Below are 25,045 nucleotides of genomic sequence, written 5' to 3' on the forward strand. Positions count from 1 at the left end.
AGTACTCAATTGGATATAGGAACATTAAATAGGATGTCATAGGCTTATCGCCAACTGTTCACTGAAAAAGCAGGTAATATGCTGGGTGAACCAAAGGAATATGAGTAGGACATTAGCATTACTTGCTCTGTGTGTGTATATGTGTGTATGTCTGTGTGTGTGTCTTGTTCTCCCTTTATCAAGTTATTTGAGGCTAGAAATTTTCTCCCATTCTCCAGAGGCACCAGCATGCTACCTGGCATATGGGAAAAACACTTCCTTACCGATTGGGTGTCAGCTTGTGACAGCCCCTGGATATCACAGTAAATAAGGAAGTTGGCTCTTCCACAATGATGTTTTCTTTAATTCCTAAATTAAGACTGTACAGAGAAAGAAAGTTGCAATTTCTTGGAAACAGATTCAAGAGACTTTATAGATCCTAGGCAGTTTAGGTGCAAGGTGGCTGTCAATCACAAATGCAACTTGTCACTAGGCAAAATGGCCCTCTCCTGCTGCATGACTGATTTGCAATCTAAGACTCTCTCATCAAGGTTAGCAGATAAATCAATATAAAAAGAGACAAGCATTGCAGGTGGTACTGATGTCAAACAGCCATTTCATGTGTCTAGCAGAAAATTGAGCATATTGGTAAAGTACTAAAGACTTCCTTCAAGAAAGGAAAGTCAGATTAAGACTCACAAATCCTTCTTGAAACCTGAATGATTTTTTAAAAAAAATTTTCCTGATATGGGTTTACATAGGACAGAGTGATAAATACCACCATGGCTAGGTATCTAACATGAGCCATCTTCTTTTCTTAGTGGGTGGGGGGTACTTGTTAAGTACCAGACTCTCTCATTTTACCTGCCAGAATTATTTTTTGTTGTTTTTAGCAATAAACTTTAGGAAGTGCAGCACTGCTGTTTGAAAATGTGTTAAGTATTCCAACTGTGCTTCCAACTCTGGCAGGCACATTAGCCTTCAGAACATATTTATGATGAAGGCTAAGTGCCTCTTCTTTAAGAGAAACCTGGAAAATGGTCTTCATTTTACACATCAGCTGCTGCTCCTGATTTGAACATGCAACACAAATGTTTGATGCCCTTGAATAGTATTTGAGTAAATTTACGGACACCCACTGACTGTTAAAATGGTCCTAGGGTAATAGAAAACTTGTATTTTATGTACATAAACACATAAGATATGTTTTTAAGGACTATTTTGTGGCTAAACGTTTGAAAATAATAAACCATATATATAAAGTATGATATTAAAATTAATTGATCTTGTAGAAAATCAGCAGGATCTAAAGGAGATTTTAGTACAAAACAATGTTGGTAAGCCCTAATGGATCCAGAATTTTGCTAATTATGTAAAGTCCTGGTTGTGCCTGGACTTAAAAACACCTGTGTCTAGTGCATATTCATAGAAAATGAATGAAAAATTGATGAAACAAGTGAGGTTCAAGAACAGAAACTTTGGAATAACTCTATCAAGAACCAACTTATAACCTGAGACGCTAAGCCCCCAAACTCCAAGTTGGGCCCATGGTGGAATTAGCTAGGAGACACCAGTTCTCACCTGCTTACAGCTGTTCCTGGGCCTGTGACTTATAACCATAGTCATGTTTAACCAATTCTGGCAGCTTCTGTGACAGAATCTGGGATTCTATGCCACTTCTGTGTGCTCACCTCTCTGTCCTTGCAGCTGTGTATAAAGTACAGTTTTAGAAGTGATGACCTTCCATGGAAGGTAAATGACCTTCCATGAGGCTTATATTTTAAGATGACACAGTTCACCTGTTCATGGATTGTTCTCTCTTTGCCCTCCTCCTCTTTTTACCCTCTCTTTACTGTCTTGCCCTGTGGAAGTTTTCTTGCAGGTTTGCCTCTGATTGGGTTTGGCTCCTCAGGTATGAGTGGAATTGGGTTTCCAGTACTAGAATGGAATGGAGAAAGGAAGTGATTGGGCTAAAGTTTTTATCTGCTTCCAGTTGCCCATTCCCTGTTCCTTACCTCCACCCTCCTAACCTCTACATCCCCTGCTTTGACAGTATATACTTCTGGAAGGGTATATGTCCCCTGAGTATATTTCACTGGATAAACCTCTATTTCTTGGCTCCTACTCTTTCTCCCTGAGCTGTGCTAACATGGTTTCCTTCCTTTGCTTCTAGATGTTAACTACTTCCTTCTGCTGATAATCTCTGTGTACTTCCAAGTATCTTGCTTCTTTTAATCCTGTCCTTGTCTCTACAGGAGATCTCTTCATCAAATTTCCATATTTAAACCAGGAAGGAAATTCTGTTTCCTACCTGGACCCAAATAGTTATCCCTTGCTTTTTCTAACCATAGCATTCATCAAATGTGAAGAAAGATATGTATTTAATTTTTAATTATGCACTGCATAAGTAGATACATTGAAATGCCATCATTGTTATTTTGCTAGCATGCTATTCAAAACTTTATTTGTGAGAGAAACAAAAGCAGATGGGACCACATAAGATAACATTATGGTTTGGGCTTGTGTGTATACATCAGTTTACATATAGAGAGCTAAAATCTGTGATTGTAGTTGCCAATCAAGGAGGTATCTGAATAACTTGGTTTGGTATCTACCACTGTGGAAATCACTAAATGACTATTGCATTTTTAAAACACGAAGCAGAGGCTGACCAAGTTCCTTTCAGTCTGCATGATATGAGTTAAGATGAAGTAAATGTCAAATTGTGTTTCTATTCTAGTATGTGTGATGATACACATGGTATATATACATATTTATGTCCCTGCCCCTAGGGTGTTAACTGCTTTCCTCCACTAATAGTCTCCAGGTGCTGCCATATAAGCAAGATATGTATGTATTTATATACATACACATATACACAATAGAGAGAGTGCATCTGAGTTATGAATGCTGTGAATGGTGCTGCATAAGCACAGCATTAACTAAAAGCAGCACACTTCATAAATATTATAGTTCCAAGAAAAAAAGGAAAAGAAAACGAAAGGAAGCCAGAGATGAGCCTGCTCTCAAACTCTTGTTGTATAGCTGAAATTATAGAAAAGAAACACCTTTATAAAAATCTAATATTTACTAGGCAGCATACAAATGAGTGCAGGATAATTTAGGCATAAAAATGTTACACAGTTGCAGAAGGAAATGACTAGGGTTAAAGGAGAAGGTGATCAGGCAGAAATACATTCTGAGTCAAGGCTAGCTTCTGCCCTGAAGGGAAGGTAAATTAACTTGCTGATATTATTATAGTAGCCACTAAACCACTGTGATATCTTGAGTTTCTTTCCCCTCTCTCTTTCTCTCTCTTTCTCCTATAGAATACTCATTATGGAGACTGCCTTTAATGGCTGACACATGTTTTAAACAATTTTCTATTTAATGATCCAATGATATAGCCTTTAATAATACTTTTAAAAAGGCATCCAATAGGAATAGAACAGTTTTAGAAGGATTTATGAATCATTATTTATATTAGGGGTTTGGGGGAAATGAGCAAAGGATGAATTCTTTTGCCCACATATGCCCATCTAGGTTCTCATTTTCTTTCTTAATTCAGACCATATGGATTACTCCACCATTCTCTTCCCTTTCCTCTTAAAACTTCCACTGCCCATTCCGTCCCTCTCTTTCTCTCTTGCTAAGCCTCATGTCTCAACAGTTCCTTGGTTTCTTCTTTCACCTAAAGAGAAACTCTCACTAATACTTACAGTGTAATAAAAAATCAGCATTGGGGGATTGTGAAGCTAAACAAATGCATCAAAGTTCTTAACTGGCTTTCTCTAACCCTGTGGAAGGGGTAAACTATGAACATGTTGGACTACTTCCTCCAACTTTCCCAGAACAGAGGTACAACCCCTGCATCTAGCACAGTGCTATGACTTGAATGTTTTTCCACACGAAAACTCATGTTGGTATTTAATACCAATGTAAGTATTGGGAGTTGGGGAGTGATAGGAGATGTTTAGGCCATGAGAGTTCTGCCCTTGTGAATGGATTAATCCATTATGAAAAGGGCTTTCAGAACTGGGTTCTCTATCTTTACTCTGCTACCTTCCACTATGTGATAAAAGTGACAAGAAGACCCTTGCTAGATGCTGACACCTTGATCATGGGCCTTCTAGTCTTCAGAACTGAGAGTCAGTAAAATTTTGTTCATCAATAGCTACACACCCCATGTATTCTGTTACAGCAACACAAAGCAGGCTCAGACAGGTAGACACTGCCCTCCTCTACTACTACCATGACTTTTCCACTGGTCTTCTCATCTTCTGTGCTCCCTGTATCCACATTTACCAAGGGAATTTTCTCTCATTCTCTCTCCTCTAAAGCATAGTAAGTATTTTTTTTTCCTTTTTGTTTTCGTGGTGCTGGGGATCAAACCCAGGGCTTCGTGCTTGCAAGGCAAGCACTCTACCAACTGAGCTATATCCCCAACCCAGCATAGTAAGTATTTTAAAATTAATCATCACTCTTATCTCTGCTGCACATAGGTCAGAAAATCAGGGTGTCCCCTTCTCAAACTTCAGTTGTCCACATGCATCAGATGAGCACTAACCAATAATGACAATAAACGTGCACACTTCTGCCCCTTGCTGGACACTCAATTTGGAAGGGATTTTCCCTCAAGTTTGCTTATATCAGGATAATAGATTTAAATAAATATATACCTTATGTAACCAACTCCCCAATCAAAATGTAAAGCATTTGGGAAAAAGTGGGGCAAAATGATGGCTGAGTAATAGCCTCTAGTGATCATTTGCCTACACACACACCAAACTGAACAGTTACTCATTCAGCAAACTACCTTCATGAGAACTAAGAAAATCAGGTGAGAATCATAAGGAGGGCTTTCAGCATAACAAATGAAAGAGCTTTTTGAAGAAGTTAGTAAGGAAGGAAAGAGTTACCTGCATCGCCCCTCCCAACTCCAAGCAGCCCTGCATGAAGAGGATTGTCCCCCACCACTTGAGAGAAATGGAGAGAATTAAATTCAGACCTCAGACTTGAAACCTAGGACTAGGTCTACCATGGTGAAACCCAGTTCAGATTAAAGCACAAATTCCCTACCACCAGGCCACTGTGGACTGAACCACTGGAACCACATTCATCTAGGTGGCACTGCTTCTACCAGCTTCCTCCAACCTCAGGTGGCAGAAGAGAGAACAAGACTCCACCCACCGGAAACGAGTTCATGGAAGTCAGCATAAGGCTTTGTCTCTACACCCAGTACCGGGCCTGCTGTGTAGTGAGACCCAGCACATAGTAAAAACTGAGGACCCAAAATGCAAGCCAGAGTTCATGGTTGGAGCCTCGAGACCAGTAGCAGATGGAGACCTGTGCACCCATGGCACAAACTAGAGTTTTGGGTCACATCATGTCCAGCTTTGAAGTGGGCCCTGGGATATCCACTCTTCTGCCATAACAGTGCAGGCTTCTGTGACTCTGAGACTCAGGTGTGATCAACATAGGTGGACAAGAGACCCTCTTCACCAACACCGACCCAGCCTCAGGGAGCATGCATAGTGTCTGTCCCCATTCATTGGGGCTGACGGGGGACAGGGTAGTAAGCACAAGACTTTTTCATAGAATTTGATGCTGAGTTGGTGAAGCTTAGCACCGAGACTCCCAAAACTCAATTTTAAGTATGCTAATATAACTGGTATTTTGTTTTTAACTTCAAATTCTACTTGTACACTATTGTTATATAGGAAAATATTTGGCCTTTGCATATTAACTTGTATCCTGCAATCTTGCTGTTTTTACTGTTTTTAAGGGATTTTCATGTCATTTAAAAATTTTTCTAAATAGAACTGAAAACATCACAACTGTTTCTTAATCTCTGCCCCTCTTTAGCTAGAACAGGAGGTCTGGAACAGGTTGAACAGAATATTTTCTTTCCTTTACATGGAAGACCAGAGTTGGCTGGAGTTGCATACCTTCCTTTCTCTAGGTTGGTTAGGATCTGATAAAAACCCCAGTAGTTTAGGTTCTGCTAAAATAGTTTCTCTGGAAGGCAGGTCTTGTTATGAAAAACAGCATGCTGTAGTATATTTTAAAATATTTCTTTTTTGCCTTCTCTTACCAGAAGCAGAGGAAGTTTTTCTTTAATTTTCACTGTGAAAACCTGGTCTAGCTCCTAGAAGCAAAATTCACAAAAGTGTGAGACCCTCCAATGACTGGTTCCTCTAGGAGTTTTTATCTTTTAGACTTGTCCCCACTGAACCGTTAGCAATCCATCAATTACAGTTAGGGTTTTTCTACTGCAATAATGCTTCCTGCAGATGTTTCTGCTAGGAGGTTTCTGCTCAGATAAGTTGTGATTCTCTGTATATATGTATCACTCCAATTTTGGAGGCAGTAATCTGCCCCATGACCTCATTTCTTTGATGGATATAAGAAGAATAGTTACTTTTTTTCAGTTTCTTCACTGGTTTACTTGCTAGGACAGGGTGACAAATCCCAAGCTCCTTACATGCTGGTCTGCCTCCCAAAATTCTATACTTTTTACTCTTTACTATTTTCACCAAGTAGGATGCTGAGGAAAATGAGAAAGAATGGTCATGCTCTGGCTATCATTTTGGCATTGCCTGACTCTTGAGTTTCTTTGGGCTTAAGGACAAAAGTGAAGTGCTCTTATTTTGTAAGAATAAAAACATCAGGTGTTTATACATGAAATCGTGTGCACACATCCACTTTATTTTTCTCTGAGGAACACCCATAGGATGCACAAAATTTCCAACTTCCCAAAGACATCCATCACATTAAATCTTTAACATTTCTGTTGTGTTGAAATGCATGTTTATTCCACGGAAAATACAACCTAAACTTCTCATGCCCCAGCAGGTTTGTCATGGCACATTACAACTTCATGCTATCTTGTGTCTGCTTACCAAAGCTCAAGCAGGAGGACAAACTGATTTTTGATGAGAAATATGCCCATCTAGGATTTCATTACTTCACCACAAACTTAGTCTATAGCTCATAGCTTGTGGAATACTGTCATCCATTATTAAGACTAAACCTGATGAGCACTGTGAGAAATTTGCATTTTAAAATGCAGTTTTCCTCTTTTAAAATTCTGCGGCTTATTTGGTCTCTTCATTCTTCTTTCATTCCTCACACTCTGACTAGCCCCCAAATGCCCCACTGTGGTTTAGAGGAATGAACCAGGTTCTGTCTGTTTGAGGGAAACAGTATATGTATCACTTCCAATTACATCTCTCTAGGCATTTTCAGGAGCAGTGTCTTATGTTTGGGTAAAACTTAGAAATTTAAAAACCTGCCAAGAGAGTGTGTTAGGTAAAATTGAAAAAGATCATGTGTACAGTTACTGCATGAATCACAGTTCATTGTTCAGGTCCCTCGAAATCCATTTGAGATTCTTGAAAAAAATACTCAAATCATAAGGATGTTGTGAAATCCAAAGTACATCAATTAGATCTAATTATTAAGTTGCTTTTGGGATTGATACTTTAGACCACAACAGGCATATATAATTTTTTCAGCAGTATAGCCAAAAATGAGGTTGTTTTGTTAAAACCTATTTATCTACTATCTATTCCTCTTACTGAAAATCGTATTTTCTAGCATCAGGGAATGTAGTCTGGAAAAATAGGAAATATAAATCTTCTTCCAAGTTCTTGAGGGAAATAGTGAAACTGTACTTGATCTTGAAAATGGAACACACATACACTTTAAACTGTTAACTCTCACACATTGAAGAGCGTGGAGTTCCCAGCTGGGTATCTGACCTTGTGTGCTTAATAGTATTTTTATACCTGTTAGGCTTTCTCACATCTTTCAACTGTCTTACATCATTAAGCAAATAAGATAAATATAGGAACAGGGGGCTAACAAGAAGACCTGTGAAGGAGGTAAATGAACGTGACTTACACGATTTAATCTTCACAATAAGAGTTACCTGCTATTATAAGTTGGGGTGAAGACACTTGGAAGAGAGACCTGTTTTGCTCACACAGACCATAATCTTTTGGGGAGGAATTCAAAACCTGAAAGGTCTGACTCCAAAGCTTCTTCTCTTTTTCTTATTCCGGGGTTTCTTTTAAACTGTTTCCCTTTCTCATTTCCTTGAATTAGTATGCAGAATTTATTATCTATATAATATTTTTATCTTGGTTGGTCAACAGATGATGCTGTATTGCAAAGAAGGCAAGAACCTATAGATGAATAAGTCACTCCCTATGATGTACATCCTCAGTGGGATTTCTGAAAAATCATATCACCTGTACTCTTAGTTCTTACTCAATTTCTTAAGTCCACATTCAGATTTTTCTGTATTACAACTTCAAAAACCCAGTGGTGGACAGCAAATAGCACATATTCTCTTGTTCATGAGTCTGTGGGTTGGTTTGGCTGTGGTGTAACACATTGCAGCTGAACTCAGCATGTGCAAGGTGTATTCTGTTCTTCTATCAGGGTTCATATCTGCTCCACCTGTCTCAATTCAGGTGCCAGTCTGAAAGGGCAGTGGCTACCTAGGGCAATCTTTATTCAATCCAGCAAGACTTCTCCAAGTCTTACATCTGCTCATATTCCACTGGCCAAAATATATCAAATGGACAAACTCAACATCACTGGGGCAGGGAAATAACCTTCACAAACAGGGAAGGTTCTGAAAAGCCAGATGGAATAGAGAAGTGAGAAATGGGACCAATTTTCTAATCCAGCACCTTCAAGGAAAAAAATCCCTATCTAGAGGATGTACAGCAGTCTAATGGCATTACTGCTCATGTCAAATTTGATTTTATGTCCTCTGACTCCTAAGTTTTAGGAGCTTCTCACTTGATCTCTTTAGGAATGTCTTTGAAAATAATTTTCAGGATGATGTCCTCTAGCATATTTTAATTATATCATAAATATATTTTGAATCACAAATGTATATCAGTGTTCTATTTTAAATTATAATCTTATCATCTAAAATCACTTTAATCTCTTTTTCAATCAACGAAGGAATGACTGCCCTTTTAAATACTATCTAAACCATAGAATAGAAGTCTTGCCAACTGGACCAGCCTTATTTATACAAATTCCCTGTGCCTTCAGCAGACCACTTTCAGCAGTCCTCAAATTAGAGAGTATTATAACCAGAATATGTCTTAAGATTCAAGCCTGAGGAGGAGAGCTTCTCCATGCCCAGCATTTACCTTAGAGCAATTTGACACTAAGAGTCCTTTCAGAAGAATTTTTGGAACTTTGAAGGCAGTTTACAAACTCAGACCTTCAGTGAACTTGAGTAATCATGAAGAGCAAAAGCCAGTATTCAGGGGACTTGGGAACTACCCCACTTTCTTTCATAGTGAGGTAGGGGAGCAGTGAAGAGAACCTTCAACAAGACTCCTCCTGAGAACCTTGCATAAAAGTATCTTGGAACAGAGGTGGCTTGCATGCCTGGGAGTCAGTGACAAATAAAACTAAGGGAACTTGTATGCTGGCATGTCTCTGAAAGAAGTCCTTTACACTGTCCCATTTGGGGGGTACAGAACCCAAGAGCTGTTTGTTGGAACCTAGAGCTTTCGTTCTCCCACATCATGTTTGTAAGTTGTTTGAAGATCACATTCATGGAGTGTGTAGGCCAGCAGGCACCAGAGAGCAGCACTGAGGTCCTTTCCTACCCTCCAGTGAGAGGGCTGAGTTTTGTAGGCCTCAGAGGGTACAGAATCACTGCAGGATGCAGGGATGCCTCACAGGACACTGGACCAGTGGGATCTTCCCCATGCTCCAAAACATAGTATGACCCCATATGGGACACCTATTTTGCCTGAGGTGGAAGGTGAACAAAATAGATGGCATTCTGACTCAGGAAGCTTATTTTCCAGCAGCATTAGCACCTGGTAATGAGACAGATATCATTTCAGATACTGATAAGGGCACTGAAAGGACTCTAAGCCAAGGTGAGGGGTTTGGATTTTGGTCAAAAGAGTGTGGGCGGCCACTGGGGAGTTCCCTGCATGGGTGTGACATGGTGAGCTTTGTGTGTAGAAAGATTGCTGGCTTCCAGGACTGTATGCCATTAATGCCCCATAATTTACATATCACTGTATGCCATTAATGCCCATTAATTTACATAATAAATGTAAATATAGTGTATATTTTTCTCTCTCAGTAGATCCCAACATAAGTCTTTTCTACCCAGATTTGATGTCCTCAATGAACTCCCTTGATTACCCCATAGGAAAAAATGTTCTTTTAAAAAAGAATTTTCAAGAAACCCCATTCCAGGAGATTCTATGGGATCTTTCATCTCCTTCCTCAGGAGACTTATCCAGGGGTGGTAGGAACAGCTTGCATAGAATAGAATTTGTTTCACGAGCCATTTCTTTGGTCATTATTGCAATTCCTTAGACAAAAGATGGTTTTAAAAATACCCTTAGAAATAGAGACTGGAGCTCATAAGTTTGAAAAGCTGATGAAGCTTGCATACTTTGTAACCTTGTGTCCTATGAAAATGCAGTTCATTCATACTTGGTTCCCAACCAAGTATGAGGAAAGGCAACTTGAAAGGAAAAACTTTGTTTTACGAAGTTTTAAGTAGAGGAAAAAAGAAGTAGCTCAAGTCTGAGACTAAATATTATAGAATTTATAGTGTAATGTTTGCTATTGGTATATACCATATCAAATGGAATGAAACAATGTGTCTGAAGAGATTAAGATGGTAAGTATACTATTTTCCTTCTCCTTCTTGTGTTATGACTGATTTTAGAGGTCATGTCAGGAAAATCAGCACTAAGGGGTAAGGAAGGCTATGGGGAAAGGCATGTCACAGAAGTTCCATTAAGAGTCAGTAGGCTTCAAATTTATAGGTTCCAGTCATGTTTGAAAGGAAGGTATCTGAATATTCAAGAATAATTATGTGATTAGAAATGCTAGCTTTTCTGCATTCCCAGAGCATGGAGGATGGACTCTTCAAATCCACTCTTATTCTTCAAGGAAGACATTAAATGGTAGAATGACTGCTGTCATTGGAGAAAGAGGGTAGCACATCAGCTCCCTGGCTCCATTGGGAGTGAACTATGCGGGAGGCCCTGTGCTCTGTACTCTGTAACAAACTCCTTGTCCACAGAGGTTTCCAATTTGACTTCCTTTCATTAGAGTTTGAAATGTAGCACCTCTTCTGGAGTCTGTGATATAGAGTCTTTATGGAATGTTTTCTCCATTCTAAAGAGTGTGAGGACCAACAGCATTCCTAGCACTGGGCTAGGATGTATTGTGGAAAAATTCAGGCAGATCCAGGTGTGTGTACAGTCTTGCCCCTTGCTTGAGTTCTCTAAGAACCACTTTTTCTCTTCTGTACAAAGAGAGAGTCCATGCATGCCTATAATCCCAGCAACTCAGGCAGCTGAGTCAGGAGGATGGCAAGTTCGAGGCCCTAAGCAACTTAGTGAGGCCCTAAGCAACTTAGCAAGACCCTGTCTCAAAATAAAAAAACAAAAAGGGCTAGAGATGTAACTCAGTGGTAAAGCACTTCTGGGTTCAATCTCCAGTACTTAAAAAAATAAAAAAGAATGATTATATATAGAATCACTATAGAATGTTTTGAGGGTTTGAGCTATTTATGTGGAAGTCAAAGATGCCCAAGCTCCTATCAATAGCCCGTGATCCTATTTCATGCCCACTCTTGACCATATTCAGAATCACTGGTTTCTCTTTAGGTGAATATTAACAACTGCATTAGTGAATGATTCTGAGTTTACTAAAGTTTACATGATAAATTAATAATATACTTTGTATACCTCTTGGCAATATTTAATATCAATACAAATTAATTATCTTTGTTACCAAAAATGGTATCTTTGTTACCAAAGTTGCCATCTGTTCTCAGGTCAGCTTGTCTTCCTTCTTCTATTCCCTTCTTCCCATTATATTGTTGTAAAGACTGAATGAGATAATACACATGAAAGCTAAGTAGAGTAACTCGTACATAATAATTGCTCAATAAATGCTAACAGAAGCAACAGCACCAACAGCAGTTTAATACTATTTAAAAATTGCTATCTGTGGATCAGATTTGCCTGCCATGTGGTCCTGGCTTATATAACCTCTATACTCCCCCAAATAAATTATTATGTGATTTCATGGTGACAACCATTGATCGCCTCAACTATTTCCCCTCATTCCATTAGCTAATTTATAAACATTTCTCTATAGTGGATGTGCCAGAGATTACAACTAGAAAAGCCCAGAGAAAGATCAGCAAGCAAGATAAGTCCTTACCATTCTAAGTTTCATTAATACATCTTGATTGCCCTTATAATTTGACTAAATTAGATTCAGAGGAAGGGGTTTGAGTGCAAGTAGTTAATTTGGGATATGATTTCAATTAAGGATTTGGGAAGCATGAGAGACAAGGAAAGGAAGCATAGAGTGCAAAATCAAGGACTATTCCACTACGGAGAGTATAATCCCATTGAGCAACTTCTGGAGAACTGTAAAGTACACACTTCAACATTACCTACCTGAGGGATGAAGAACATTTACAGGGGGCCTCCATTTCCCGATCCTTTGGACCTGCCTACATGTTGGCAGAGTGAGCACTGGCCAGCAGAAGGAGCCCTCAGGTAAAAGATTCCTGTAAATCAAGCCAGCACACCAGGAAGTGACACATGCCAAGAGGATAGATGTGGAGTATTTTCAGCATCTGCCATGATTATTCAACTTATTAATATGCCATAGTATCTCTGTATGCTCATATCACAACCCCTGCCTCATCCTTTTGAATAATAGCTAAAACTACACTATCTTAATGACAGGCTGAGGATTCCTTACTCTTGCCAACTCTGGTGGCCTTTTGTAATCCCAAGGGAAGCCAATGACACCTGTTTTAGCATTCTGCTGCCGTGCTCACTGCAGTAACAGGGGCCAGTGTCACTCTTATTACTTCACCTGTTTTATCTTTTGTGAAACTCAGCCTTAGCCAGAATTGTCTGAGTGGCTGCTCTAGCAATTGCTTAACGGCGAGGCTCCTTCAGCTCATTTCTTTCAAGTAATTTGATTTCATCGTGCGCTTAGAATTGCTTCTATGGGCTGGAAGGAGGCCTGGGGGAGGGATTGGCAAAAGCAGTTCTGAGACAAAAAAAAAAAGTATTGCTTTATACTTCCCCGTGCCTACCACACCCTTTGTCAACAACCCTCAGCCCCCAGTCCCCAATCCAGGAAAACTATGTGTATGTGTATGTATGTGTGAGTGTGTGTGTGTGTGTTCAAGAGGAACTGGTGAAAAATGAAAAAGAAAATTATCTCTTTTCACTTGAGCCCCAAAACTAATTATCTCCTTTCATTGGAGCCCTAAAACTATTGCTCACTTCATGTCTCTTTGGTCCCCACCACAGGACATTTTTGCTAAAATGGAAAAATATTAATATTACTTCCTAAAAAATTAAGCAATGTATAATTTTGCATTAGGAGTCAATGGTTACAATCCCTATCCAACTGATATTGACATTTTGACTGCTCAAAGGTTTTCATCTGAGAAAAGTTCTGTGTTTGATAACTTCTTATTATTTTTGTTTCTGTTTGCATGTGAATAATAATAATAAGCAACATTATGCTCCTTATTAAGGACTTGACAAGGAAAGAGGGCTCAAAAATGGGTGTAAATTTAATGTGCAGAGTTCAAGGAAGTCTGATTATTTTTTTCAAACTACTGCTTCTACCTTATGGATATATATATCATATATATACATGTTATGTATATATACATGATATGTATATCTATGAATTCAGCACCATTATAGTCAATTTATGGGCTGATTAGTAGGTCAACAACTTTCTAAATATATGCAGTGTATACAGGAATTTATAATTCCATAAAGTTGTTGCTGTTCCATTATAACTTTGTGATAAGTGCTGTGACAGGTGGGATGGAGGTACAAACTACACCCCATTGAAGTGAAACCATCACAGAAGTCATGTGCTATTGAAAATAAAGTAGATAAACATTGTTTTTAGATCCATGAACTTGGCCTGGATTTTGGCCATTAGATCACCTTCTTCTTACAACTATTAGAAAGGTATCCACAGGGAGAACAGAGGGAGTCCTGGTTACAGGTTCAGAAGGTGGCACTGGGAGGATATGCAAGAAAGGGAGACCCTGGGGAGATTGCAAATGTCAGATAGACTTAAAATTTTCAAACATAGCTTAATTACACTTGGCATAATGTTCAATTTTATTTTTATGTATTTTTGTAGTAAGAAGCTATTTAAATAATTGATTATGGTATTACTTCTGTACCATAAGGTAATCTATAACTATAAGCAGGCTCTCATTTTAAAGTTAAAAACTAGAGATGACCTGTTGTTTCTGACTTCAAAAAGGACAGTAAAACTGAGTAAGCTGTGTGTGTTTATATTAGTGGAATATGCTACAACTTAGTGTAACAGGATTGGATTTTCTATCAGGGAGACAAACTTAACGTCCACATGAAAGACAATGGAAAGTGTTAAAGATTTTGGGAAATTCATTAATGCAAAAATAATTAAACAAATAAAAATCAGAGAGAAAAATTGCCTATGATAATGTCAAAACCATATTCACCATAGCTGTGTTGGAAACCTTCTGGGTTTTAACAATTCCAACATTTAGTTCAGGAGTGGAATAGAATGTTTAGCAAATCTTTATTGCTGTATTTTCCTGTACAGAAATTTGAAGAAGAGAAATAATAAGTTTGTAACAAAGTAAAAGAAAATTGTCCATCTAATGAGCTATTTGATATGCCATGGATGGAAACCATGCAAACCCAACTTGCTGTTTTGCTTTTTCTCTCTTTTACTTCAAGTGTTTTGAGGTTCCATTAACAGAGTTTGTTCTTTCTTAAGAACAAGACGAATTTGTAGTGGGAATACAGAAAAAATCATAAAACTTTTCTGAGCTTCAAGTTTAAAAAAAAGATTGAATGGCCTAAAGCTAACTTTAAAGGCTTTAAGTATAGTGAAGAAAAATTTAATTAAAAAGCACATCTTAATATGTGACATAAATAAATCTATTATTTTAAACATTTGTGTAGTTCTCATGTAGTTCTAGTGGGAGTGTAAAGTGGATGCTTTGGATGCTATTTGGCAAAATTTACCAGAGTCAAACAAACAAGTAGACCAGCATCCTCATATCCTGGATGTGGATTCAACAGAAATAAGCACTTATGTTTACTAAAACATGTATGAGTATGTTCATGGCAGCTTTGTTTATAATAGTCCTAAACTGGAAACAATCATCATTCATTTGCCCATCAATACTAGAATGGGTAAGAAATTGTGGTGTATTCATATAATGGAATTCAGCATTATGATAAAAGGGAATGAGCTACTATTATAGGTAATAACATGAATCAATCAGGCAGGTGTAGTGTTCAACGAAATATAGATATAAAAGAACATGCATTCCATCATTCCATGAATATGAAATATAAAAAGACATGAAACTAAACCCATGGCAATACAAGTCAGAATAGCCATTTCCTTGTGGGATGTGTATTGACTCAGGAAAAGGATGTTTTCTCCGGTATTGAAAATGTTTTACATCGTGAGCTGGGTGATGTTTATGTGTGTGTGTGCATGTGTGTTTAAACATATATACATGCCTCAGGAAGCTGAAGCAGGAAGATCACAAGTTCAAAGCCAGCCTTAACAACTTAGTGAGGCCCTAAGCAATTTAGTGAGACCCTGTCTCAAAATTAAAAATAAAAAGGATTGGGGATGTGGCTCAGGGGTTAAGTGCCCCTGGATTCAATCCCTGGTACCAAAAACAAAACAAAATAAATCATATATACATATATATGTAAAAATTTAGCAAGCATTTTCAACTAATGAGCAAATGTAAGGAAACATTTATATATCATCTAAGTCAACATCCACATTTAAAACAAAGGTAATTTTAATAATCCATCCTAATGAGTAGGGACCTAAGTTTTGGAATGCCAGCAGAAGCACAGATTCTATGCACACCTGAGTACACACATGCATAACTCCCTGCATGCCTGACCCTAAATTATTAATGGCTTGTTCAGCCTCATTGACCCTCATACTTGGAGAGATTTTTTATGTCATCTAATACAGTGATTCATCTGAAGGCTGTCTGCTGCCTTCCCTCTGGGTAGTCATTCTACTTTTGTGAACAAAAGTTCCCTGGTGACCAGAATATACTGTGACCTCCTGGGGTGGGTCTTGCTATCATTGGAAGGCCATCCCAGGCTAAAATCTGTCCTCGTTTATTCACTGGTCTTATTTATAACCATTGGTGTTTTGAAGTTAAGTGGACAAAGAATTGTCTTATTGCTATTTACCCTGAACATCATGCTTTGTCTTGTACATACATGCCACTGAAAGCAGGAAGTTTTTCAGGAATATTTTTTCTTGATATTTCCCTCTCCCTTTTGTTAATTACCGTATATCTTCCCTCCAGGAGCTGTTTTCTCATATGAATCTTCTTAACATTTCTTCTCATGGATGAAAGGGGTTGTTGTGGATATAGCAGTCTGATTGGGCCCCTTTGTGACATACTTTCCTCCTCACCATGCTGTGGCTGAACACCCTTGAGATTCTTTTTCTGTTGTTAATACAAAGATCCATTAACTCACAATCCACTCCCTTGTTCAACATCTATTTGTTGATCATCCTTTAGGTATCCAGTGATTTGCAAAGACAAATGTGTTATCCACTTCCTTAGGGTGTTTACTAAGATTATTAATCACATATTTATATAAACAAGGGTAGAACTGTAAATGATGCATCTGTGAGGGAAAGGTGAGGTGGTGTGAGATAGTGTAAAATAGGGAGTCATCAATGTCAGACCAGTGTTCCCTGGAGAAGGGATTACTGAGCAGAGGACAAGTAAAAGTGAGTGCAAATATGGAAAAGAGAAGAGAAATGTCAATTTGGGAAGGAAATGGTATGAGCAAGGCCTTATGGCAGTAGGTAGAAATGGGTCATAACTTTAGAAGAATAGAAAAAAGCCAGTATAGTTGGAGTAGAAAAAGTAATGAGCAATAAAGAGAGAAAGGAAAGAGTCAGATCATTCGAGGGGCAAATGTTAATTTGGGGAAAGGCTTAAGAACAGAGTGGGTTTCCAATGCTTGGTAAAATTGCATTCCTTGGAACAAACAAATTGAATACAAAACAGGTTTTCAGAGAGCTCTGCTTCGTACTTTTGGATCAGAAAGGTTACATCAAGGTCCAGAGTGTGATCTAAAAAGAAGGAGGTAGGTAAGGTGGAAGGGAGGAGGTGGTTGTTGAAGAGGAACAGGTTGACGAACTGGTAGCCAGGTGTTGGCTGGGTCATCCCCTCCAATGTTGAAATCAACTGGGAATATGAAATTACCTTGAGGTCATGATAAAAATTGGCCCTCAGGGCTGAGGCTTTGGCAAATGGGAGAGAGTGACCAGGAGGTCACAAATAGTTGAGAGCTGATCATTGTTGCCATGGTTCTAGAAGAACTTGTATAATTTCTCTGAAGGGAATTATATCTTCAAAAGGTCAATGTTAATGCAGATGGCCATTGTAATTGAATGTGATTATAAAATTTATTTGATTTATATAGCCCTATAATTTTATGTTTTGAGTAATTATTAAGCAAACCTAAGAATTAAAGAATAATTTTATGGGAAGAGAATGAACAAGAAAAACCAAGACAAGTCTAGAAAGGCCCCTAGTGGCCATTGAAATAGGCAATGCTACTATGCTATGGTGTTCTTAATTTATTCTGCAGGAGCTGGAGAGTCAATAAAGGCTGTGTGGCTTTGTCTCAGGTCGTAATTTGATAACTATGCTTTAGAAGGGATCACTTGGGAGTGGTATGCTAGGTAGATTAGAGAAGACAGGTAACTAAAGGAGCAGAATTCAGGGGTACCTAAGGTTGTCTAGGTGAGGCTCATTAGACTTTAGAGATATGGGAAAGGAGGAAAGGAAGGGGAGGTGTACAATATTTTAGAGGATCAATGTCTTTTAGGACTCAGATACCAGCAGGGCAAGTTCTTAAATATAGCAGTATCTAGGAGAAAGGTAAAGCCATAGAGGAAAGCATAAAGCCAGGGAGGAGGTTTGTTTTGAGGAAAAACACACATTTCACTTTTGCTCTTGGAGCATATCAAGGGAAGTGTGTATAGGTATTAAACTTAGGGAAGGGATACACAGGAAAAACTTGTTGTGGTTTCTTCCTGCTGTGGTTTGGATATGAGGTGTTCCAGAAAAGCTCCTTTGTTCATGCAGGAATGTTCACAGTTGAAATGGGTGGACTGGGAGAACGTTAACCTAATTGACCCATCCTAGTTTGAATGGATGGACTGGGTGTAACAGTAGTAGGCACCTAGGGCATTACTCGAGGAGGTGAGTCACTGGGGGCATGCCCAGGAAAGGTTGGTCTTTCCTGCAGCCCCTTCTGCCTTTATTTTTCTCTGCTTCCTGGCTACTATGGAGTGAACTGTTTTCCTTTGTTGTGCCCTTTGGCCATGATGCCTGGCTTCCCCTGGGGTTCAGAGCAATGAACTTCACTATCTATGGAGACCACTGAAACCATGAGTCACAAATAATTTTCCCTCCTCCAAGTTGTTCTTGCCAGATATTTTGGTCACTGTGATGCAAAGCAGACTAAAACAGTTCCTTAACAGCGAATGCTTATCCTGGCCTTCTTCTTCTTTGCAGCCCATAAGTACTCATCCTGACTTCTCCCCTTCATTTTCCTTCAGTTTTTCTATCATTGCCTTATTACTCACTGTTTACTTCTGAAGAGTGTCTCCCATTTCTCCACATTGCAACTCTCTTTTCAAGCTTTCTAACATTTCCCAGTAAACCCCACTCCTCTTTCTTTCTTAGTTCCCTCATCTGCATCTGCCACCCTAAGTTTGTTTTATCACTGTTTTATGGTTGTCATTTTACTCATCTATTTACTCCTTCAGACATTGGACTTTTAGAGGACAGGGACTCACTCAAGTGTCTGTATCTCCACTCTTGGGGGATTTAACAAAAATTTGTTTAATGAATTAACTATTGTTTAATTAATTTTTTTTTTTACTAATTTAGGATATTATACTTTTAGGCATTCATTTAAGGAAAATGGATACGATTAAACTATTCATAACAAGTCCACAATCCCAAATGTTCAAGATGAACTTAGAAAGAACTTGTGCATATTTTTCATATCCCAGTGTTCCTCTCTGATCTATAAATTAAAATAGATGAAACTTGGCCCTGCTTTCTTTTGTCTGCCTTCCTAAAGCACCCTTTAGCAAAACCTACAGAATACAAATCAGGAAAGCAGTGTTCATTTTTGGAAATGGAGACAATGCTCTTGTTCCTCTTCTCTCACACATTTCTGTGAAGGTCTACCAAGATCCACACCATCAGTATGAGCTATTAGGACATGTATTTACCCTTCAATATAACTGGCTCTTTTAAATCTTAGATATCTCTCTCTCTCTCTCTCTCTCTCTCTCTCTCTCTCTCTCTCTCTCTCTCTCTCTCCACACAGACAATGTCCTCTCCAGAAGACACCCTCATGGACATGCTCTGTGGATGTTGCTGTAACTAGCTAGAGTATAGAGTAAGAAGAAAGCTGTGTTTAGGATGTTGGAAAAGATGTACATTTAATGAATGCTTCTGGAAAAAGGAACAAGGGCAGAAGTGTTCAAACAAGTAGGAGAAGACAGGGGAGAAGGCAATTTTGAAAATTTTAGGAGGAAACTTTGAAGATTAATACATACAGAAAAGATTAAAGTTGCCAGGGGCTGGTTGGGTGGAAGATTGGGGAGTGACTATTTAATGGGTACAGGGTTTCTGTAAGGGGTGATGAAAATATCTGGAATTAGTAATGATAATTTCACAACATTGTAAACATAATTAAAAAAACTGAACTGTATGCTTTAATAAAAAATTAACTAAATAAGCAAAATCCAAGAGGGACGAGATGCTGAGATATGAAAATCAAAGCATATCTAATGTCAGAGAGGCTAAAGACTCATTGGAAGACAATAGGATTCCGTGATTAAGAAGCTGGTGGTGAGCGTAAAGAGAGTGGTTCTAACAAAATAGTTATTCCCATCTCTCCCTCTTTCTGTACCAAAGATATGTAAATGTATAAGGTTATTCCTTCGTAAATTTCTCCATTGACAGAATGCCTAATGATTCTGCAGGTCTAGGAATGTGTTCAGTTTATGTAACTGAAAAGACATTCTTAGGTGTTTTTTGAAAATTCTGAAAATGTGTGCTGATACTCACAGGGGTGAAGCATATATGTGACATATTTTCTGTCCTTGAAAATCAAACTCACAGCAGGGTGTGGTGGTACACACCTATTATCCCAGCAACTCTGGAGGCTGAAGCAGGAGGTCACAAGTTCAAAACCAGCCTCAGCAATGTAGGGACACCCTATACAATTTACCCTGTCTCAAAAAAAAAAAAAAAATTTAAAAAGAGGGCTGGGGATGTGACTCAGTGGTTAAGCACCCCTGGGTTCAATCACTGGTACAAAAAAAAAAAAAAAAAAATCAAACCCACAGCTCAAAATCAGTTAACTCGTGTGGTTTCAATTCCAAACACCATCTCCAATGTCCCAAAGTGTAACATAAGTCACATTCTGTGAATATTGATAATTGCTTTCTGTGGTGTGGCTATTTGGCATGTTATTTACCCAGCCTGTGACAGTTTATTGATGGAGTAGTGACCTTGTGACTCTGGGCCAACCATGTATTTTCTCTGAGTCACATTTACTTGATTTTTAAGAGGAGGAGGGTAATAAATCTTAATATGAGCACAATTTGTAAGAAAAAAAAAATACATGAAAGTGCTTTGTAAGCAATTAAGTATATTTTAATTGATATTGTTATTAAATAACAATTAAATCCTTTTCTGTTTTTTTTTTTTTTTTTTAAACTCCAGACTAGTGTAAGATCAGCCCTTTCAATACCTCCTGTGTAGAAGTGAAGGCTTCACTTCTATACAACTTACTGAGGTCTGCCTTGCTCAGTACTTGTTGGTTGGATTGAATATTATTTTAATGAGAAAATTCCATTCTTACACCACCTTTGACCTCTCTGTAACTTTTATAACTTTTTTTCACTTAGGTTTTCCAAATGAACCTGCTGCAGTCATTGCCCTTGGCACCATTAAGGAATGGCTGACAAAAAATCACCATGAGGTAAGAATAAGAACACAATCAGGGAGCTTTCCTGATGGTGTAATTTGATTCTTAACTTTTTTTTAAGAGCACATAAATATCCGCCAATCCTAGGCATTGAACCAGGGTTAACTGACCATTCTTTGTTTGGGTTACATGGGTGATTAAATATTTCCCTGTAATCTATTGACTACAGTAAGTATATTGATCAGCTTGTTGGTAAAGATGGGTAAAGTAACCAGATTCTTCTTGCCATAATCTCTTTTTTTAAATTTTTGGATACTGTGAATTGTATGTATGTAAGAGAGAGTAAGATGGATTTCATTAAAAACAAATGGTCCTTCCTGTGCTGTTTTCCTTGAAGAGTCAAGTTGTCTTTCTTTTGACAGTGGATTCCTGATGTACAGTAATTTGGGAATTATTTTGTACTGTCTTTATTTATCACTAATCATTTCCCTAAAGTTATTTCTGAGTGTGAGATCCATGTGGGCTTGTGTAATTGATAACTAAATTGCTATAACCAAAATTTTTTTAAATGAAACTCAATGTTTCCATCACAGTGTTCTTCATGCCTCCCATTTTTCTTGTTGTATGAGATCTTTGGGTATGTTCAATGATGAACAGGGGAATTACACAAATAAACAGAGCAACAAAATAACTGAAGTCTGTGGCGCTTTAGTGTTCAGAGTTTTGTCAATGTATACATTATAACAGCAAGTAGGTGCCAGGAAATGCATGATTGTGAGCATTTTCCTTCTGATTGTGCTTTTTTCCTCAGGTGATGACATAAACTACCAAGAATTTTGTTTTATTTTATCATGACTGTGAATTTTGCTTTTTATTTGGTTGAGAGATGGATTATTCACAAACAGTTGAGTTTGGAAACAGAGTATGGAGGTTCTTGTGTGAGAGTTGTTGGTACCTTTGTGTGTTTAAAGAAACTGCAGTGTGATTTTCTAATTATCCTACTCAACATTTCTTAATCCGATATGAATGTTATTAATCTCAAGAGGAAGTAAAGACCACATAGCCAAACATCTATTTTGGTCCTTGCTCTTTTTTCCCTGTTACTTTGAAATGTGTAAATGTCAACTTCAATTTAGACGATGCCTTAAGTTTCCTCAAAAAAACAAAATAAAAACAAATAACTAAAATATCCAGCTTATAAAACACATCTTTGACATGAGTTGTTTTTTAGAGCAAACTTGTGAAACATCAAGGAAAGGTATTGTTATCCTCTTCCTCATCCAGCATCAAAAGGTTAAATGATAAATTCAAGAGTGGAAAATCACAGCGTTGAGAGTCTAACATAGTTCTTATGACTCTAATAGCTAGTCTTCATTGAAGTGGTACTGAGGACAGGGAGAAAAGTTCAGTTCCATCGAAAGTCAGTTATCTTTCAATATATGTCTTTGTCACAGCAAATGATCCTCAACTGGACCACTGGCTTTGTAGGATGACATATGTCATCTTGGCATGTGATGGAAATTTGCATAAACACTTCTCATTAAAGTGATGATGGAAAGTAAACATGTTGGTCACATTCACAGCACACTGACAACTTCTAATGACGGATTAGCACTACTTAAGTTATTCAGAAAGTTAGTTTCCCTACAAACTTCTTTGCCTGGTGCTTTCTACTTAATTCATTTGCCTATCCTGTTTTTGAGTCCATTCTTCATCTTTCGTATAATATTCTCACATGTTTCTTGGATCCGTTGTAGAAAACTTAGATAATTTAGATGGGGGAATGTAGATCAGTTATTGTACCTTTAAACATATCCTGTGCTAATTTCCTTTTAAGACCCTTGTTTCAATATGCACTGGCTAGTTGGAACCAGTTAATTTGAACATATCAGGTTTTACTGAATAAATGAATTATGAGTGGTAAATCATAGAAAAAAGCTATACAAATTGATTATCTAGCAGTATTTGTATTTATTTTTTGCTCTGTTAAACAAACGAGGCAGAGGACTTATGAAAGTGTACTGCTTCTAATTCAGTTGTCTTTCCCCTGCAGTATTGTTTTGACATCCTGATTGTTTCAGCTATTTATTCATTAATTCACTCGTTTGATAAATATTTATTGAATCCCACTAAGCACCAGACACTTTTTTACATACCAGGCACAGAGCACTGAAAAACAAACAATCCTTGCCTTATGATATTTGTTGTCTAGGAAGAAAAATACAAAGTAAGTAAATAAATGAATAAGAGAGTTCAAAGAGTGCTTCACAAAATAAAGCAAGGTGACTAGATTGTCAGTTATTGAGGGTTGCATTTTTGGAGAATATAGGAACTGCTCTCAAGACCAGAGCTTGGAAGAAAGATTCATAAAATGAAAGGGAGTAGAAAGTCATACTGCGGTCTTGACCTAGAACATTCCACGCTGAAGGAGCAGCAAGAGAAAGACCCTGAGGGGAGAACAAGCTTACTCTTTGCAAGCAATGGTAAGAGAGTCACTGTGGTTAGAGCAGAGAGATAAAAGTGACAGGAGACAACTTAGGGAACATAGGCAGAGGTGAAATCAAAAGGTCTTATGGTTCACAGAGAGGCTTTGAATTTTACTCTACGCCTAATGTGCAGTTTTTGGAGGGCGTGTGGAGGGTTTGGGTATATTGATGTTGTCATGTAATTAGCTAGCTTTCACAGGACCTATTTCACTGTTACAAAATGAGTCTGGTTGGTCTTTGGAAAATGACCTTTAGAAATATGAGAGTAGGAAACAGAAGACTGATTAAGAGGCTCCTGCTGTAATTCCAGGCAAGAGATGGGGTGATTTGTAACACCTTGATGATAGAAAAGGAAGCAACAAACATCAGGTTTGGGATACACTTTAAAATAGTATTTAGAGTTTATTTTTAGCTAAGATAGACTAGGATTTGCTGCAGTTACAAATGACCACTGGATCTCAGTGTCATAAAACAGCAAAGGTTTATTTGTCACTTGCACTGTTTGTATATCAGGAGTCAGCAGAGGACTATGGCTTAGTCAGGAACCCAGGCTGACGGATACCCTACTATACAAAATAACATCTATCAGGTGATGGGAATAGATAATCAATTATTTTGTAGGAATTCTTCTACAAAGGAATGATGCATGTAACTTTCCCTCACATTACATTGTCTGGAGAAAGATGTCCAGGTACTAAGTTCCAGGGGAAAAGAAAATGCAATTATTTTATATGTTCAGAACAGAGAAAACTAAATATAAGCAAAAGTAGAAATGTTTTTTATAGAGGAAAATCAAATGTACTATATGACAAAAACAGAAGAGTGAAGAATTTCAACTAAGTTTTTGGGTAAAATTTGGTGCATTTACTGAGATGAAGAAAACTGCTGTAAGAACATGTTCATTTGAAAATGTAAAGCAAACAAAAATTGTATTGCAGACTAGCATGTTTTTAGGTATCTACTGAAGATTTCAAATGATCAAGTTGACTATTTGAATCAGAAGTCCAAATAAAGTGAGAAAAAAAAAAAAAAGACATGGTGAAATTGAGCAGATCTTCATAACATGGACTTGGGTTTGGGTCTTAATTTGAGCTTGCTGGAAAGAAGTAGAAATACAGTCAATGCAGCTTAGATAAAGGAAAATTATGCTATAGAAATGAACTATTTTAAAGAAATGTTTTGTAATTCAAGGATCAGACCTAGAACAGGATCTCCCAAGTGCCTGGAATCCACCAAGAAGCAACATTTTCTTCCTCTAGTTCCCTATCTTTCACATATTGCTATTTAATTATCATTGTTGTTATTATTTTGCACACTACCTTCTATACTCACTTCTTTGTTTACACATGCCCCATTATGATTATGACTATCCTTTTGTGGGTCAGTCAGCTCTGATGAAGCAAGGCCAGGATCAAGTTTGGTGAGTAAAGTTACATCTTCTGAGACTTTTAGCTGATCAAGTCCCTGGAAATTTTCCTTTAAAAG

At 37.9% G+C, this 25,045-nt stretch overlaps 1 protein-coding gene across 3 annotated transcripts in view; it reads left to right on the plus strand.

The window, feature by feature from the left end:
• Macrod2 (mono-ADP ribosylhydrolase 2) overlaps window positions 1-25,045 on the plus strand; it is a 2,075,735-nt gene that overhangs the window by 1,527,532 nt on the left and 523,158 nt on the right. For all 3 annotated transcript variants that reach the window (XM_047537628.1, XM_047537632.1, XM_047537630.1), the window contains exon 8: window positions 21,055-21,128. In XM_047537628.1, the coding sequence (XP_047393584.1) occupies window positions 21,055-21,128 (74 nt within the window). The remainder of the gene's footprint in view (window positions 1-21,054; window positions 21,129-25,045) is intronic.

Source organism: Sciurus carolinensis, chromosome 2, assembly GCF_902686445.1.
Source record: "Sciurus carolinensis chromosome 2, mSciCar1.2, whole genome shotgun sequence".
In the NCBI taxonomy this organism is placed as follows: domain Eukaryota; kingdom Metazoa; phylum Chordata; class Mammalia; order Rodentia; family Sciuridae; genus Sciurus; species Sciurus carolinensis.